General features: G+C 40.4%; 1 protein-coding gene and 1 pseudogene across 2 annotated transcripts; one reads left to right on the plus strand and one right to left on the minus strand.

Annotated features, from left to right (window-relative positions):
* Nucleotides 1-3,766: 3,766 nt before the first annotated feature.
* Nucleotides 3,767-16,150, minus strand: SRGN (serglycin). The gene is made up of 4 exons (XM_081105009.1): nt 15,480-16,150; nt 15,131-15,338; nt 6,841-6,988; nt 3,767-4,186 (listed from the first exon to the last, which is right to left on the minus strand). The coding sequence occupies exons 2-4, from the start codon at nt 15,204-15,206 to the stop codon at nt 3,943-3,945; spliced, it is 468 nt and encodes a 155-aa protein (XP_080961135.1). The 5' UTR covers nt 15,207-15,338; nt 15,480-16,150; the 3' UTR covers nt 3,767-3,942.
* On the plus strand, nt 4,912-5,293 carry LOC308529028 (small ribosomal subunit protein uS8-like; annotated as a pseudogene). The gene has a single exon. The product of its transcript is annotated as a small ribosomal subunit protein uS8-like (transcript).
* Nucleotides 16,151-16,673: the final 523 nt, after the last annotated feature.

A 16,673-nucleotide genomic window follows, 5' to 3' on the forward strand; every position in this document is an offset into this window, starting at 1 on the left:
TCCTTCTATCATGCTGGTGGCATCTATGATATGATGTGTGAGACAACAAGTGAATCCCATGGTCTCCTTACTGTAAAGAAGAGGGTCCTTTGCTGATGCAATGTTCTATATGAAATTATATTGGCGGATCAAACATTCTGTAAGCCCTTCAATATTGATGCTACTGAAGGCCCTATGGGTAGGAACGGCAAAATCCATACCTAGAATACATGCCTGGTCCCTCCAGGATGGGAGGAGCCTCATAGGCAACTTGCCACCAAGGTCTTCTTGAAGGATAATGTCACCTCAGTGGTTCAGAAATGAATGTTATTGCTAGCATTTGGGACATTTGGCAACATCAGTAGCTGGATCAGCCTTGGTTAGTGGGAGCTCATGTATAGCCTCCTTCCTGCCATTATGGCTGCTCCTCCGTGCGTTCATTGGGCTAGCATTAGGGTGGTCCATGACAAAGGCTGGCTGACATTGCCCAAGTCATTGTGTACACCTGGTTGTTTAGTGCCTCTTCAGTGATGGATGCTTTTTGATGGGTATTATCATTTTTTAAAAAAGATGTTTTTACTTATTTCAGAGAGAAAAAGAGAGAGACAGATCAATGATGAGAGAGAATCATCAATTGGCTGCCTCCTGCATGCCCCACACTGGGGGGTCGAGCCCGCAACCCAATCATGTGCCCTGACCAGAAATGGAGCCCAGGACCTTTCACTCTGCAGGCCAATGCTCTATCCACTGAGCCACACCAACCAGGACGGGTATTATCATTTGATAAAAATTTTCACACTTTGTATCTTCTCTCATTGGTCCATTCCCATGTCTTTATCCCAGATTTCATAGTCCCCAATCCATCTACCCATTTCATACCCCTAACCAACTGACCCATACATTTACCACTATCCATAAAACTATGTATTCTAACCTGGGTTACTTCTCTTTCCACACAGACTATGTGACCAGGCACACCTTCGGAAGCTCTGCACACTGGGAGGCTTTCCTTTCATAGCTATTTTCAAGGCCACTCCTGATTGGCACTGCCATGCATTTTTTACTTGCACCCATATACCAAGCCAATCCCTCTGTGAGCCAAACTTGATCTTATTCCTATTCTGTCATTTGGTCATAAGGAACACACACACTCCTCTGCTATATGGCCATAGATGTGAGCTGAGGGAGAAATGTCAGGGCATCAGTGATACAAGACATGGAAGGTCTGGTCACAGGCTCATGATCCATAGATACAGTGGACCTATATGATATTCTGTGAAACGTCCAAACAGCCCAGGTCTCTTTGTATTATATTATGACAGAGAATAGAGGAGTTAACCTGCCACTGGGAAGACTGTACGTATAGACTGCTGTCCAATCCAGTACTGTTTCTGATCTTCCTTTTGACATTGCTGGCCTACCACCTACCTGAAGCTGCTGCAATGAGAACCACTAGTTGTTTAAATTTATGATAGTCCACTATTATCCTCTGACATTCCCCCCAGGATGAAATGTTTACTTATGGTGGATGGGTAGTAGGCTAGCTTTACAAGTTTGCACTTGGTCTTCCTCATTACAGTAGCTCCTGTCACACGGGTCAAGAAAGCAATGTGGAAGTTGTGCTAACTGCCAGGTATGTCCAGTCTAATTATAATGTGGAGACTGGAAAAATTACCATTGTGATTGGCAGACATGGAGAGCAGCTTAATGGGGCTGAGCCCTTCACCTGTGGAATCTGATGCTATCTCTAGGTAGATAGTTCAGAATTGAGTTGAATTGTAACACCCCCCCCCCAAAAAAAAAATTGTAACACCTAGTTGGTGTTTGGAGACTTGCTGGTGGGTGTGGAGAACCCCCCACCCTCTTCAACACACATTGGAATTTGATGCGGGACTCTTACCCATTATCTTACCTTTGGAGATGCCCAATCCAGTAAGCGCTCCTGGATTTCATTCTAATTTTGCTGTTTATTATGGTAATTGCCCCCACTGGCTTCTAATGGCTGGCCTCTATTATTTTGGGTCCTTATCATTCCATTGCTATTAGAGAATCCAGTTCTGTAACATTTCTACCATCAGTCCTGCCCTTCACAGGAGAGCTACCACTGATAGCTCAGAGGTGCCGTCTCTCTCACCACATACTCTTCATTGCTTCGGCCTTCCTGAAGGACAGTCATCTGGTGGGTTTTCAAGGTTTACACTGTCTGTTCATTCTAGCGTTCTCACTTCCTTAAACCTTTTGACCCTTCTTCCACTGCCTGCCAAGGCAGTTCTAGCATTTCTACTTCACTTAAAAGGGATGTTACTCTTTCCAAACTTCTAAGAGCTGTTCTAGCAGCATGTCAGCACCTTCTCCTGGGTATTAAAACCTGTATCCCAAAAGTGTACTTCAATATTGGTGTAACCACGCAGAAACTTTATTTCTTTAATATTACTTTTTCTCCTTTCTTTCCTTTTGATTCAAATTGGCCTCAGTCAACACCTTTATTCAACTCGGCGGCTTCCTTCTCCCTCGCACATCCATGCCCTTAATCATTAAGCCCCTGGGACAGAGAGGCCTAGGTTGACATCAAATAATCTTATGAACAAAGCCTCGGGTCTGCTGACCACAGAGACAGCATTTCAATCAAACTAGAGATAACATCTAGACCTCAGCTGTGTTTCAGCCCCAGACCCAGAAAAGCGGTGAAACCAGATGAAGCGATGCCATGGCTGACATCAGCCCCAGATCAACTACCTCCTACCCTAGTGCTGACCAATCATAGAGACCACGACCCTGATCTCCCTTAGTTACCATGACTAACCCATCCCCTAGAAGCCATTGGGAAGCCAGGTCTTTGATATTAGCTCATCTGTGACTCCTGATGTGGGCCACTTCCTCAACCAGTTACGGGGTCCAGGCTGCCCTGGGAAGAAGGTGTGGCCTTGGGCAAGGTGGCTCTCTCCAGCAGAGATTAAGTCCTCAGTTCTCAAGAGACCTGGACGGTGCAAAACAGGATCCATGACAATGATGACAACAGGCTTCACAGAACCAGGAGGAACAGAAATGGGAGTGGCCTCCAAAAAGAGGAAGTGCTCGGACAAGAAGAACCCTCTTGCTGTATATGAGTGTTTTCTTCATCTACTACTTAATAGGACTTGATTCTAGAAACACAGTTTGATCTCACTGTAAAAAATGTATATTTTGTTAATAAGACTTCTATTTTGTTAATAAAATATCTGAGCAAAAATAATTATTATCCTGAATTTAGGACAAGAGATCCCAGACAGCTTAACCCTTTGATTATACTTCTGCTTTAATAGAACAACATTTGAAAATACACAGGTATCCAGGAAAAAAGGTAAAGCAGTATGAGGTACGGAGAGCACAACTGTGCTTTACTTTGGGTCTTAAGTTTGTCATTGAAATAGCAATCATATGTCTAAACACACCATGTCCAGTAGCTCTGCAGACACATCCAATGGTAATACTAGAGCTGCACACTTTACACTGTAAAACATGTCAAATGCCCACTCTATAATTCACTGTGTTTCATCTGTTTGGTGTTGGTTTGTTTGTTTTTTCACTTAAAAAAAAAGGGTATATAATTCACAATCAAAGTCAGGTTTCTGAAGACTTAGGTATGAAATATAGCCTGTCAATTTGCTTCTCAAATTCATTTTAAAAAAGAAAAACAGTATAATTTATTCTGTAAAGCAATTTTATAGACATGGGGAATCTAGTTAATTCATAGCAATATTGATTGAATATGATATAAAGAAAGTGCAAATATTTTCTAGGACAATAGTAATAGGTAAAGGAGTATTTAATAATTCATGAGAAAAAAGTTGATAAAACTTAAACTTCTTTTTCAGATGTTTTAACATTTCTATAAAACTTTTTGTCCCAAAATTAATCATTTAACTGTGATACAGAAAATATTCTGAATGCATTGGCAGGTATCAAGGTGGAAAACCCTCTCTTCTATATAATAAAATTCTCTTCTGGTCCATCTTGACCCAAGTCCTGGTCATCTGTGGGCACAGGCTTAAAGTTGTAATAAAAAGCATCATTTGTATCCACAAATGATGGTTGGTATTCACTCTCCATCCCAGTGAGGAAGCCATCTCCAGAGCCACTTCCAGATCCTGAGCCGGAGCCAGAGCCTGATCCAGAATAGTCCTCAGAAAGAGGGAAGACATCATTCAAGTTCTGGAATTGCATCATTCTGAAGTAAGACAGAAAAATGAAAAAAACACAGTAAAGTTGGAGACATAAGGAAGATAATTGTAATACATTTTTAAGGTAAGAAAATAAATGCAGCCACCCAGTTAATTAGTTAATCAAATTAAAAGTTAAAATTTCCCATATTCAATGCTTTAAAACAAAAAGTAAGTCAGACTTTTTCACATGTTTGCCTACACTTGTTTTATGTAACTCATTGCACTTATCTATTCCACATCTATCCATTGCAAACTCATATAAACAATGCTGATTTTCTTATTACTAGCATAAGAATCCTATACTTGAGATAGGCTTAAGGGATCATTTATTAAAAATAAAAAGACCCTTTTATCCATTTTCTCCCACTAAAAAAGGGATAAACAAGACAGCCTAGATAGATGACATTCTTCCTTAATTTAAAATTTCTACAAAACTTCTAATAATTCACAGTGCTTTGACAAAACCCACTCGTAAGAGTGAGAAGGAAAATTACTGGCTGTGGGGAGGGAAAATCATTGAGATCTGAGGAGAGAAGAAATGGCGTAAAGTAAGTGTTTTGAAGAACTTGAGTTATTCCTCTAATATTTTAGATTTAAATAAATCGCTATTGAAACCTAAGACCTAAAATAATGGAGGATGCTGTAATATCAGTTCAAGGTTAGTGCCGTGGACTTAAAGCAAAAGCATAGGGCTCTGTCCTCCATCTTCCTGTGACGCCTTACGGGGTGCATGACTGTCCTGGCTGATGCTCCCAAGAGTATCAACAATGCTGAAGAGAGGCAACACCCAGGTTCTTGTTAGGCCATGCTCCAAAGTCACCATCTGGTTTCCAACTGTGATAATGAAGGATGGTTACCCTGGGGAATTGGAAATTATTGATGACCACAGAGCTGGGAAAATTGTTGTGAACCACACCGGCAGGTTGAACAAGTGTGGAGTAATCAGCCCCAGATTTGATGTGCAGCTCAAAGGTCTGGAAAACTGGCAGAACAACCTACTTCTGTGCCGTCACTTTGGTTTCAGTGCACTGACAACCTCAGCAGGCACCACGGGCCATGAAGGAGCAAGACAAAATCTCACAGGAGGGGAAATCCCAGGATTCTTTTTCTAGGCATGTAATACATATGTGTGAATAAAAGGCCTCGAGGGACAAAAACACACAAGTCAAAGCACAGGACTGGACTGCAGAGAGTGGCGATGATGTCATTTCCTACACAGTGAAGGCAGTGATGAAGAGGGTCGCCAGGATCCCCCAAGTCATGATGGGCTTAGCTGGTTTGGGCACGATAATTTACTTGGCTTTGAGGAGAGTGATTTTCTAGGTGTAGCTCTGAGGACTAAAACTTTTTTTTTTAATATATTTTATTGATTTTTTACAGAGAGGAAGGAAGAGGGATAGAGAGTTAGAAACATCGATGAAAGAGAAACATCGATCAGCTGCCTCCTGCACACCCCCTAATGGGGATGTGCCCGCAACCAAGGTACATGCCCTTGACTGGAATCGAACCTGGGACCTTTCAGTCCGCAGGCCGACGCTCTATCCACTGAGCCATACTGGTTAGGGCATGGACTAAAACTTTTATGAAAATCCTTTTAATAATTCATTTTTGCTGTATGTTATATAACTTTGATATTCAATGAAATAACGGATTCTAGTGCAATTCAATTTTTTGTTACTTATGAGTTCCCATTGAATCTTTTTTGCAAGTTCAAAGCAGGTTTTACTTGATCAAGAAAAGGTTTGGTTTTCTTTTATATTATTGAGTTGAGAGAGAGAGAGAGAGAGAGAGAGAGAGGCATTGATTTGTTGTTCTACTTATTTATGCATTTATTGGTTGTTTCTTATATGTGCCCTGACCAGGGATCAAACCCACAACCTTGGCATTCTGGGACGACACTCTAACCAACTGAGCTAGCCAGACAAGGCCGTGGTTTTCTTTTGTAAGTCATGTCTATTTATTCTTCCTTTCCTTGACTTCTTCTTGCTAAAAATCACCACTATCTAATTCCAGAACATTTTTTTGAACCCTCAAGAATCCTATACCTATTAGCCATTCTCTATTCCTCCCTTCCCTCCAGCCCCTGGCAACCACTAATCTACTTTCTGCCTCTATGTATTTATCTATTCTGAGCATTTCCTATAAATGGAGTCATATAATATGTGGCTTTTTGTGTCTCATTTCTGTCACTTTGCATAATGTTTTCAGGATTCATCCATGATGTAGCCTGTGTCAGTACTTCATCCCTTCTTATGATTAAATTATATTACACTTTAGGGATATATCATTTTGTTTAAACTATGAGGTTGATGGACTTTTATTAGATTTTAGTATCTATTGTGCTCTATTTACATAAATAAAATAATGTTCAATCATTTTCAATACTTGTTGGTGAAAAATATTCTCACCAATTATTTTCACAAAATTTTTACTCAATTTTTGTCTCTGCCCAAATAAAAAGACTTTGCAAAAGAATACATGAACCCTGTATTCTTGCACATCTCATCTACCAGTGAATACATTTTACCATGTACTGTGCAGGGAACACCAAACCCCCAAAGCAAGAGCCTGAAGAAAAACACTCTAGACAACCCTCCCACCTCCATGCCAAGATCTCAAGAGAGACTGGTGAAAGGAAAAGTAGAGCAAGACCACTTACAAAAAAGGGTCAGTCCTTGGCGGGAGGATTCTGTTGGATTCGCCTGGAAGTAGGTCAAACAGTGGTCCCTTTTCATCAATGCAGTTTGCAGAGGTACTGTCAGGATTACAGCGGACCCTCTGGTACCTGGCTCTCCGCACAGGTAAACCTGCCCAAACAAGCAACCCACGTGGTTAATAAGTACCTCGTACACAGCTTCTAATCTATTCTCTGTCACTAAGAAATTAAATAGATTCTAAATCTGGTAGCAGGTAACGTGTGGACAGATTTTATGACCATAAATGTGACAGGAGCACACACTGGGTACCAGCCCTTCTCACAACTCCCTTACAAAGTGGCCAGAGTTGAAGGTTAAAATAGGACTTGGTGACCAGCTGCGTGGAGTGAAGTCGGAGCTCTGCTGCTGATGGGCTGTGAAACCTTCTCTTCCCTGAGCCCTCACTGCAAAACAAAGATCTTAACAGTGTCTCTTTTTCATAAGCTGGTCACAAAAATTAGATGCATGTAAATGCATGCAAAGGCCTTAACATAGGGCCGGGCACACAGTAAACACCTGATAATATTAACTAGCATTATGTTTGTTCTACTCTCTTCATTTTACACAAAGGGAAACTGAGGCCGTACAGGAGCCGCCCGGCTCTTCTTATGGAGATGAGTCCAATCATGTTCACAAAGGTGAGGAATATATTGCATGCACCAGACATATTACAGAGTCCTATTTCTTCAGGGCCATCGAGCGCCCTTAGGAATGCAAGCAGTTAAAAACGTGGCCTCTTTTTTTGTCCTTCGACCTAGTCAGAGACTTCAAAACAACAAGGCTCCTCCTCACAGAGGGACAGGCGGGCTGGACTATCCTAGTCTGTCATAGCTTCCTTTGAGTTTAATTTCTACGAAAATGTTATGAGATTATATAGGAGATCTCTAATTAATTCCTGAAATAAAGTCTTCATTCCTCCATTTAGCAAGGATGGAAGCCCAGTGGTGAGAAAGACTTGACCCTTCAAAAGGTTCATCTCCTCCCCACCCCATTCACATGAGTGCAACTAGTAATCACCTAGCAAGACGGGGCATGCCTAAAATTCTTTTTTTTAAAAAATTATAGTTGACATATGCAATTCTTGAAAAGCAGGGAAGGTGGTTTTAGAGCCCAGCACATTGTTGTCCTGTACAGATCATAACAACAACTACTAAAAAAATATATAGTGCTATGGACAATCGCTGCAGCATTTTTTGCAATAGCAAAAGATGGGATGCCCTGACCAGTGTAGCTCAGTTGCTGGGGTGTCATCCTGTGCACTGAAAGGTTGCTGGTTCAATTCCTGGTCAGGACACATGCCCAAGTTGTGGGCTCAATCCCCAGGGTGGGGTGTGCAGGAGGCAGCCGATCAATGATTGTCTCTCATCATTGATGTTTCTATCTCTCTCTCTCTCTCTCTCTCTCTCCCTCTGCCTTCCTCTCTGAAATCAATTTAAAAAAAAAATGTAGCAAACAAAAGAAAGGGAAATTACTGCTAATCTCATTACCCAGCTCCCCAGAGATGGTGGATTTTGGAGTTCTGCTTTTCTTCCTCCTGGGTACCTGTGTTTCTAGGAGCATAAGCTCAAATAAGTTGTGTCCCATTCTCTTCTGACAGCAACTATCAGAGGTTGGAAAGTGGAGCCTCTTCTGAGGTCAAGTTCCCCTTACATCTCAATGGGATGGCCAAGAACTTTGTTCTTAAAAGACCGCAGAACCACTGAACGCTTTCGAAACATCCTCTTCACCATTATGGCCCCTGTTCTCATGACTATTATCTCTATCCTCAACTTTTTTCTAGCTAGTTTTTCTGAATCATTTTATAAATACAACACTGCCAAGTTATTATATCATTAAGATATACATGATACATACTTATATGTATCTATAGGGAAATAGGGGAATAGGTAAAATACAAAAGATACATGAAACTGTCCACCTTAGTATTATTCAAAATAGGAAAATATAATCAAAACAATAGAAAATGCTCAAATAAATTATTTGGCATTCATATGAAAGAATGTGAACCAAATGGTAAAAAAGTAGTTAGTTAGGGAAAAGACTATGTAACATCATAGGAAAACCTCTATTTTAAAATGAGTGAAAAAAAACAGAATGCCACTGTGATGCATAATAGTTGTTTATATACATAAGGGTTAAGGAAACCATAGAAACAGATATGGGGGGAGATGGGAGAAAATACACAAAAATAGCTAGTAGTAGACTGTGGTGATTTTTTCCCTCATTTAATTTTCTAAATTGCAGTAATAAACCATATTTCTTTAAAATTATAAACAAAAGAAAGACTTTAATGTAGAAATAAACTAAATATTCTCTTTTCTTTTTTTCTTTCTTTCCCTTCCTTCCTCCCTTCCTTCTGAACTGCTAGTCTATCACAATCTTTCCCATGGTTCCTCAATACAATGTCTGGTCTGGGACAGCTAATCATTTAAAATGGGTTGGAGAGATGAAGGGGACATATGTAATACTTTCAGCAATACAGATTTTTAAATAAATAAATAAATAAATAAATAAATAAGGGTTAGCTCTGTCACTGCTTGGAGGCTGGGGGTCAGGTGGCAAGATGGCATCACAATGTCCGCCCCTTACCAGCTGTGTGACCTTGACCTACTTAACCTCCCTACGCCTCAATTGCCTCATGCACAAAATGAGGGAAAGTAGTAAATCTAATAATGAGATATAAATATTAAGTGTTTAGGATAGCACATGGTCCGAGCTCTTTAAGTGCTAGTTTCTCTGTTTAGGAGAACAACAAAGACCGAGCTCTGATAGAGAATAGCTTGTAGGGAGACCAGAATTTAAATTACTGTTCTATTGATTAATGCCTCTCTGATTCTTATTTTTATTTTATTTATTTATTTTTTTATTGCTTAAAGTATTACAAAGAGTATTACATACGTCTCCTTTTTTCCCCCCGCCCTTGACAATCCCCTGGCCTCCCCTACCCCCGTAGTTAATACATTTTAGCTCTTTCTTTCTCCTCTGGTTCTTTCCTAAAGCAGCCTAAGTTTGGAATCTAATTATGTACTACTCAGAAGTCTTAAGCTTGCAGTGGGATAAAAATTTAAAAAATTAAAAATCAACATCTTCTCCAGCAGAGGGTGCTGTCTTCACACTCTATGTTGTCAGACCAGTGATTTTTCAACCACTGTAGCAGCAAGCACACTGGTGTGCAGCAAGATTTTTTTTTTTAACTTTTACTTTGCTTTACTTTATTTTATTATTGATTTGAGAGAGAAAGAAAGAGAGGAAGGGAGAGAGAGGCAGAGAGAGAGAAACATTGATCTGTTCTTCTACTCATTCATGCATTCACTGGTTATCTCCTGCATGTGTCCCTACTTGGGGATCAAACCTGAAACCTTGGTGAATCTTTGGTGCATCTGGTCGATGCTCCAACCAACAGAGCTACCCGGCCAGGGCCAAGAATTTTTTAAACATGCAATTCCTGACTGTTTAGTCAGGGACACTGACCTCTGTTCCCCTTAGATGGTCATATTTTGAAACAACAACAGCCAACACAACACTAGCTGTCCAGTGTGAATGAATTAAAATTACACCCATTTTTGGTCAGATTAGCAAAAAATAGAATATATGTTTTTTTGTGTGCCACAGAATTTCAGTGATTAGTTTTGTATGCCAAGAGATGAAAAAGGTTGAAATCGCTGGCCTAAACAAACTCTGTGCAATAGTAACAGAAGACAAAACCACCTATGGAATTTTCAATGTTATAGCAGCCATATTTTACTTATTTATTTTTTAATCCTCACCCAAGGATACCTCCTCTATTGACTTTTAGAGAGAGAGTGGGAGGAAGGGAGGAAGGGCGGGAGAGAGAGAGAGAGAGAGAGAGAGAGAGAGAGAGAGAGACCTCTACGTGAGAGAGACACCTTGATTGGTTGCCTCCTGAATGTGCCCCGACCTGGAGATGGATGAACCTGCAACCAAGGTGCAGCAGCCATATTTTAAAGAGTAAAAAGAAATAAGTGAAATTCATTTAAATACATTTTATTTAAGCCAACATATTCAAATATTATTACTTAACGTAATATAAAAGTTACTGATTTTTTTTATACTAAGACTTCAAATCTGGTGTGTATTTTGCACTGAAAGCAGGTCTCAATTTGGACTCGCCACATTAAACACATTTCAAGAAGCCCGCCCCCCCCCCAAAAAAAAAAAAAAACAACAACAACAAAATAAGAAGCCACAAGTGGCTGGTGGTTACCATTTTGGACAGAGCAGGTCTAGGCAGTATCCTCTACATGTGGCTAAAGCATTGAATATCAAGCCAAAGAAATATTTGCATAGGTAGGAAGTTAAACAGAAAAGTTAAACTGACACTTTATGAGGAAGAAGCCAGGTGATTGATGACATCGTTTCACTGGTATAACAAATACAACTTGGGTAAACTAGTAAAAAAAGAAATCTAAAGCACAAAATTTTCCCCAAAGTTCAGAATCTCGGCTTTTAAAATTTATAAAGGGGGCTTCTTTTGAGGGGGATGACAAGATGCTCTAAAACTAACTCTGGTGATGATTGCCTGTATCTGTGAATACACTAAAAACCATGAAGCTGCACACTTTAAACAGGTGAATTGTATGTATGTGAACTTGATCTCAATAAATCTGTTTAAAAATTTATAAAGAAATCAAAGGTGGCAGTCACCTTGCCCCCCACTCCAAAGTTGATCTGAGTTGGGACTGGTGTTTATAAAATAAGAAACGTGATTACAGACCATAGTTCCTTGCATGTCTATTCAAAGGAGTTGGCAGGATGTGAAAATCTGACAGACTCAGCCCGTGATGGTGTAGGAGTATCTTGACTCTCTCTTGCTTGAGAGAAATATTTTATGATTACCATATTTTTTAAAAAAAATAAAAGGAATGTAATACCTTAATCAATAAAGAAATTTAAAAAAATAATAAAAAATAAAATAAAATAAATGAGAATTATATGATGTAATAGATGTTTTATCACTACAATAGCAAATATCTATAATATATAAATGTATCAAATCAACATGTATACCTTACATTTACACAATGTTCTGTGTCAAACTGTATTTCAATTAAAAATAAAATAAAAACAAAAAAAATAATAAAAGGAAAAAAAATAAAATAAGAGGAAGTATGCTCTTATACTGAAAGATTATCTTCCTAAAAGGCCCCACTTACTGGATCTGCTGGTTGATTTTGTCATAGATTCCAGGGAGAAGAATGATTTTTCTTTAGAATCCCTTTCCTTCACTGCCCACCACTTCCTTTCTTCTCTCTCTCTCTCTCTCTCTCTCTCTCTCTCTCTCTCTCTCTCTCTCTGCTTTACCAAAAATACTTTCGATAAATAAACATTACCAGAGCAAATAGCTTACTGCAGTAACCTCTGTTCTTTTATACTGTAGTACCAATTTTCCCCCAACATCATCACAATTTACTAATTTCCTCCTCTTAATGGGGACTTGCTGCAGCAGGTGTGTTAGAAAAACTTAAGCAGAAACTGACACGGGAGGAAGGAGAAAAGACCGTTTGATTCACGGTTTGGCAGCACTCACACAGACCTCACTATCTAAGTTGAAGTTGCTTCCTACTGGCCCGTCAACTGTACAATATGGAGAGGAGACTCCACCCTTGAATGGTTTGACAAGCTATACAAGTATCAAGTTTACTTTCAATTTCTCCCTCTCTGTCCCTCAACTCAGCGGTGAACTTTAAAGCAAGGGCTATAGTCCAAGCAAGGTTTTTTGTTTAAAATAAATAAATCTCTAATACACCAAGAAGATAGCCAAGTTGCAGTAGAAAGTTAGCTGGCCTTAAAATCAGATGAGCAGTTCTGCTATTAATTAGTTTTAAGGGGCCTTGAGCCAGTTTTCTCCTCTTTAACTTGGTGTTAGTTCCTCCTCACAGGGACTGTGCTGGTCATTTACCAGAGAATGGAGGGGAAACCCATTACAAGCAAACAGCAGCACACATGAGTGGAATCAGTATCTTTACTGTGATCTAGGAAACAGTGTGGAATGGACACATGGTCTGGCCCTGAACCCTTTGGCCATACCTGCTCATGGATTTTCCAGGTTCTCTCTTTATGGGCATCTTTGAAGAAGAGAGGCAATAGGGGAGCTTAGATTCACAGGCCTCATCAATAACCCCCTGGAAGCTCGACAATTAAAATACATTGCCAAGCTTCCATTGCTTTGACTCTGTAGGCAGTTGTACACCATGTCTTTACTTGGGTTTGACTCATAGTAACTGATATGGGCTGAATTGTGTCTCTCCCCCACAATCCATCTGTTGAAGTCCTAACTCCCAGGACCTCAAAATGGGACTGGCTTTGGAGATAGGGCCATAAAAGGAGGTAAAGAAAAATGAGGTCATTGGATGATCCCTAATCCAATATGGCTGGTGTCCTAAAAAGAAGAGGAGATTGGGACACAGACATATACAAAGGACCATATAAAGGTACAGAGAGAAGACAGCCAGCCAGAAGCCCAGGAGAGAGGCTTCAGAATGAAGTCAACCCTGCCGGCACCTTGATCTTGGACTTCCGGCCTCCAGGGCTGTGGGGAAATAAATTTCTGTTGTTTAAACCACCAGTCTGTGGTGCTTTGTTATGGCAGCCCTCGCACAGGAATACAGTAACCTAAGATGTTTTGAAAATGTTCAGTAAGAGCAAGTCAAAAGGCTAGTTAATTTTATCAGTTCAGTCAAACCAATGGGTTAAGTGGGGAAAGGATGCTATCGAATCCTATCTGGCATCACGTAGATCACTCACCATGTCACTGTGGGTGGGCATCTATTTCTGTTCTTATTCAGAATTGAGCACAAACCCTTCATTCCAACTTCTCCTTTGGAAACACCCTAGTTTTTCAATTCATTCATTGTCTCCCTTTTTGGTTTCTTTTCCAGCAAAGAGCTAAGCCTACCAGGTGATGACATAAATGCTAGTACTTTATCCAATCTCATAATGGTTTCTTTCTTTCTTCACTTCTTTTTGATGAATACCTACTACATGGAACATTTTTGTTTTAATTCTAGTTTACCTGGTGAACCTTGGTGGGGAACATGCCATTTCTGGGAAATTTTGAAGATGTAAAGACATCTCTAGCTCTGGCCAGGGAAGACCCAGCACACTGATCACTGTGCAACAAACATGGACCTTTCTGCTCTGGATCTTGCGAGAACACATGGAATTATTCATCGAGCTAAAGATATTCCCTGAAAGACCCAAGTCAAAGCCTGTTCCCTACAACTAACAATGTTTAACACTTTAAAAAAATCAATAGATCAGGGAAAGCTTCAGCAACATTGCTTGTTGTTTGTTCTCCATAAGTGCATCACAAGAAAAATGATCTTATAAATTTCCAATACATAATAAATGTATCTGAGATCAGCGATATGACTTCCTTTCCATCAGAAGTAAAAACAAGATGCAAAGAAGCAAACCTGGGACATGTGTGTCACCATGACTCAATATTTCCTTTACAGTTTAGGGGAACTTAATGTTTTTCTACTATAAATTCTACCATGACCTCTGCCTTATTTAGACAGGATCCCTTATTTACCAAAGGAGCAGCTATTGTATATTTCTTACAAACATTTTTGTTTTCTTAGTGATTCAAGGTTTTACCTCAATTCAGTCTTACTAAACAACCATAAATGACAGAGAAACCTAACAGGAAATTTTCAGATGTGATGTTTCTCTGACCAGCAGCACAAATACTAAAATTCTTTGGTCTCTCTTAAAATCTAAGAGGGTTTTCATGAACTAGGCCTACCCATAATTGAACCAACTTTAAAAAGATGAAAAATACACGTGGTCAAATTTACTCTGATTAAAAACTAGCATTTCCCAGCGTTACAATAATTATGACACCACTGGAACCCATTAAAACTTGGGAGAGATGTGGACACGCAGGGGTGGGTAGATAACTCCAAAACACGCAACAGTGCCACCTCCTCCCTGCAACAGGTTGTCATTCCTTCCTGAGCTTTAAAAAAATTTATAACCCATACATTTTCATCCAAAAGTAAAACGGTGCATTTAATCATTGTAAAGTGTTTACAAGTCTGAGAGTTTAATTTTTCTTGGTACCAAACTTAACCAAACACACACTAAGAAGTTCAGTCACCAAAAATCCTTTTCCTTTGCTTACTTTCCCACAATATAATGCATCCTGTACTTTAAAGTGAATATAATCATTTGTGTGGACCCTGGGGCTTACCCAGAAGATGACAGGAGAACGAGAGTCCTGGGGCTTACCTTGAACTGAAGAGTCCAAAGTCAGGATGAGGGCGAGAGCCAGGACCAGCCGGCTGCATGGGAGAAGCACCTGCATCGTGACCAGCCTTCCAAAGCTCTGGCGCTTGCACGTCAACCCCACCGTTAGGAAATGCAGAAGGCACTCTCTGTCCCTTTTAGAAAGGGTTCTAAAACCTCAGGCCCTGCCCAGAGCTCACGTCATAACTTCCTGAACGAATAGAAAGAGATCCACATCAAAAAACCAGAGAGATTGAAAAAAAAGGCAGCCAAATAACTATTCATACCCATTATGAAACAGCATTTCTCTCCCAGGTCTGGCTTTTCAAAAGCTTTGTTGTTTGCCACTTGCCTGTTAGAACATTTTTTTCCACTAAACCTGTAGAATCAGCATTGAGTAGAGTTTGTTTTTTTCTTTCTTCAAGTAACAATCAGAACACAAAATTGCTAGCATTGAGTCCAGTGCACTGTTGATGAGATAAGAGAGCTAAGTACTGCTTTTTTTTTTTTAATGACTGAGCATCTTCCACATAAAATATTCTTAATTTTCTTTTCTTCAGGGGTAGCATAACTCGCTGAGCCCAGCTCAAGAAGAGAAACTTCAAAGCTGAGTTCTCAACTACAAGAAAACGTTGTCAGATTTCAGATAACCGGTTCCTTCTTCTTGGACTCGGTTTCTCCCGTTGGACCACAGACTCTCCCTCTACCTCAAGAACAGCGTATTTCCTGTTATAAAGAACTGGGTGAAACAAAAATGCTTTTGCTTTCCTCTGCTCCTTCGCACTGAGTATTTCTTATGCTTGGATGGCATTTACATTTTCATCTTTTCTCCTGGTAATAATTTTCAACTTAAGGTTTGGGTTTGGGCCTTGAGTAAGCTGAAAGTCTGAAACAAGGGGAGGTTGTCCCCTCCGTGGGCTGCTTACTGGACCTCAGGAAACACACAACCCACTGGCCCTGGAAATGAAGCAACAGCATTTTCCCAGGTTCCAGACTGCGGAGCACCAGGCACAGGCTTGTCACACAATAAACCAGAGCCACCTGCCTTTCCCTGACTTCCGTCCGCGGGTCAGCCACGCTCCCTTTCAATGTGTCTGTCCCTACGGCTCCACTTGCCATTTCATCTTCACTGGGGCCTGGCCTTTGACAGGAGGGAGGGGTTTCCCTTCCCTGGGCCTTGGCTTCCTGCAGATTCCTTTACCATTTCCTGCTAAGGACAGGCCTCAGAATCTAATCGCTGACTGGTGTGTGCAAGTCCACCAGGACTGCAAAGAATGCACATTGTGATCCTCCTCCGAACCCGCTGGAAGGCACTCTTCTGAGTACAGTAACCAGCCCCAAACTCCCAAACCCAGTGAATTCCCCACCACGGACCATTGGCTTCAGCTTGAAATACCAGCCCTCATCTTTGGTCCTTTTTAATCCTACTCCCCAGCTTAAACCCTGGCACCAAAACCATAATCCCTGTCAACAGCTTCAATGAATTCCCTGCCAAATGTCAGAGCTGATGAGAGCCTGTGTTTTAAAATGGCAATGTTGGAGGCTT

The sequence above is a fragment of the Myotis nattereri genome, assembly GCF_964212035.1.
Source record: "Myotis nattereri genome assembly, chromosome: 13".
Classification (NCBI taxonomy): domain Eukaryota; kingdom Metazoa; phylum Chordata; class Mammalia; order Chiroptera; family Vespertilionidae; genus Myotis; species Myotis nattereri.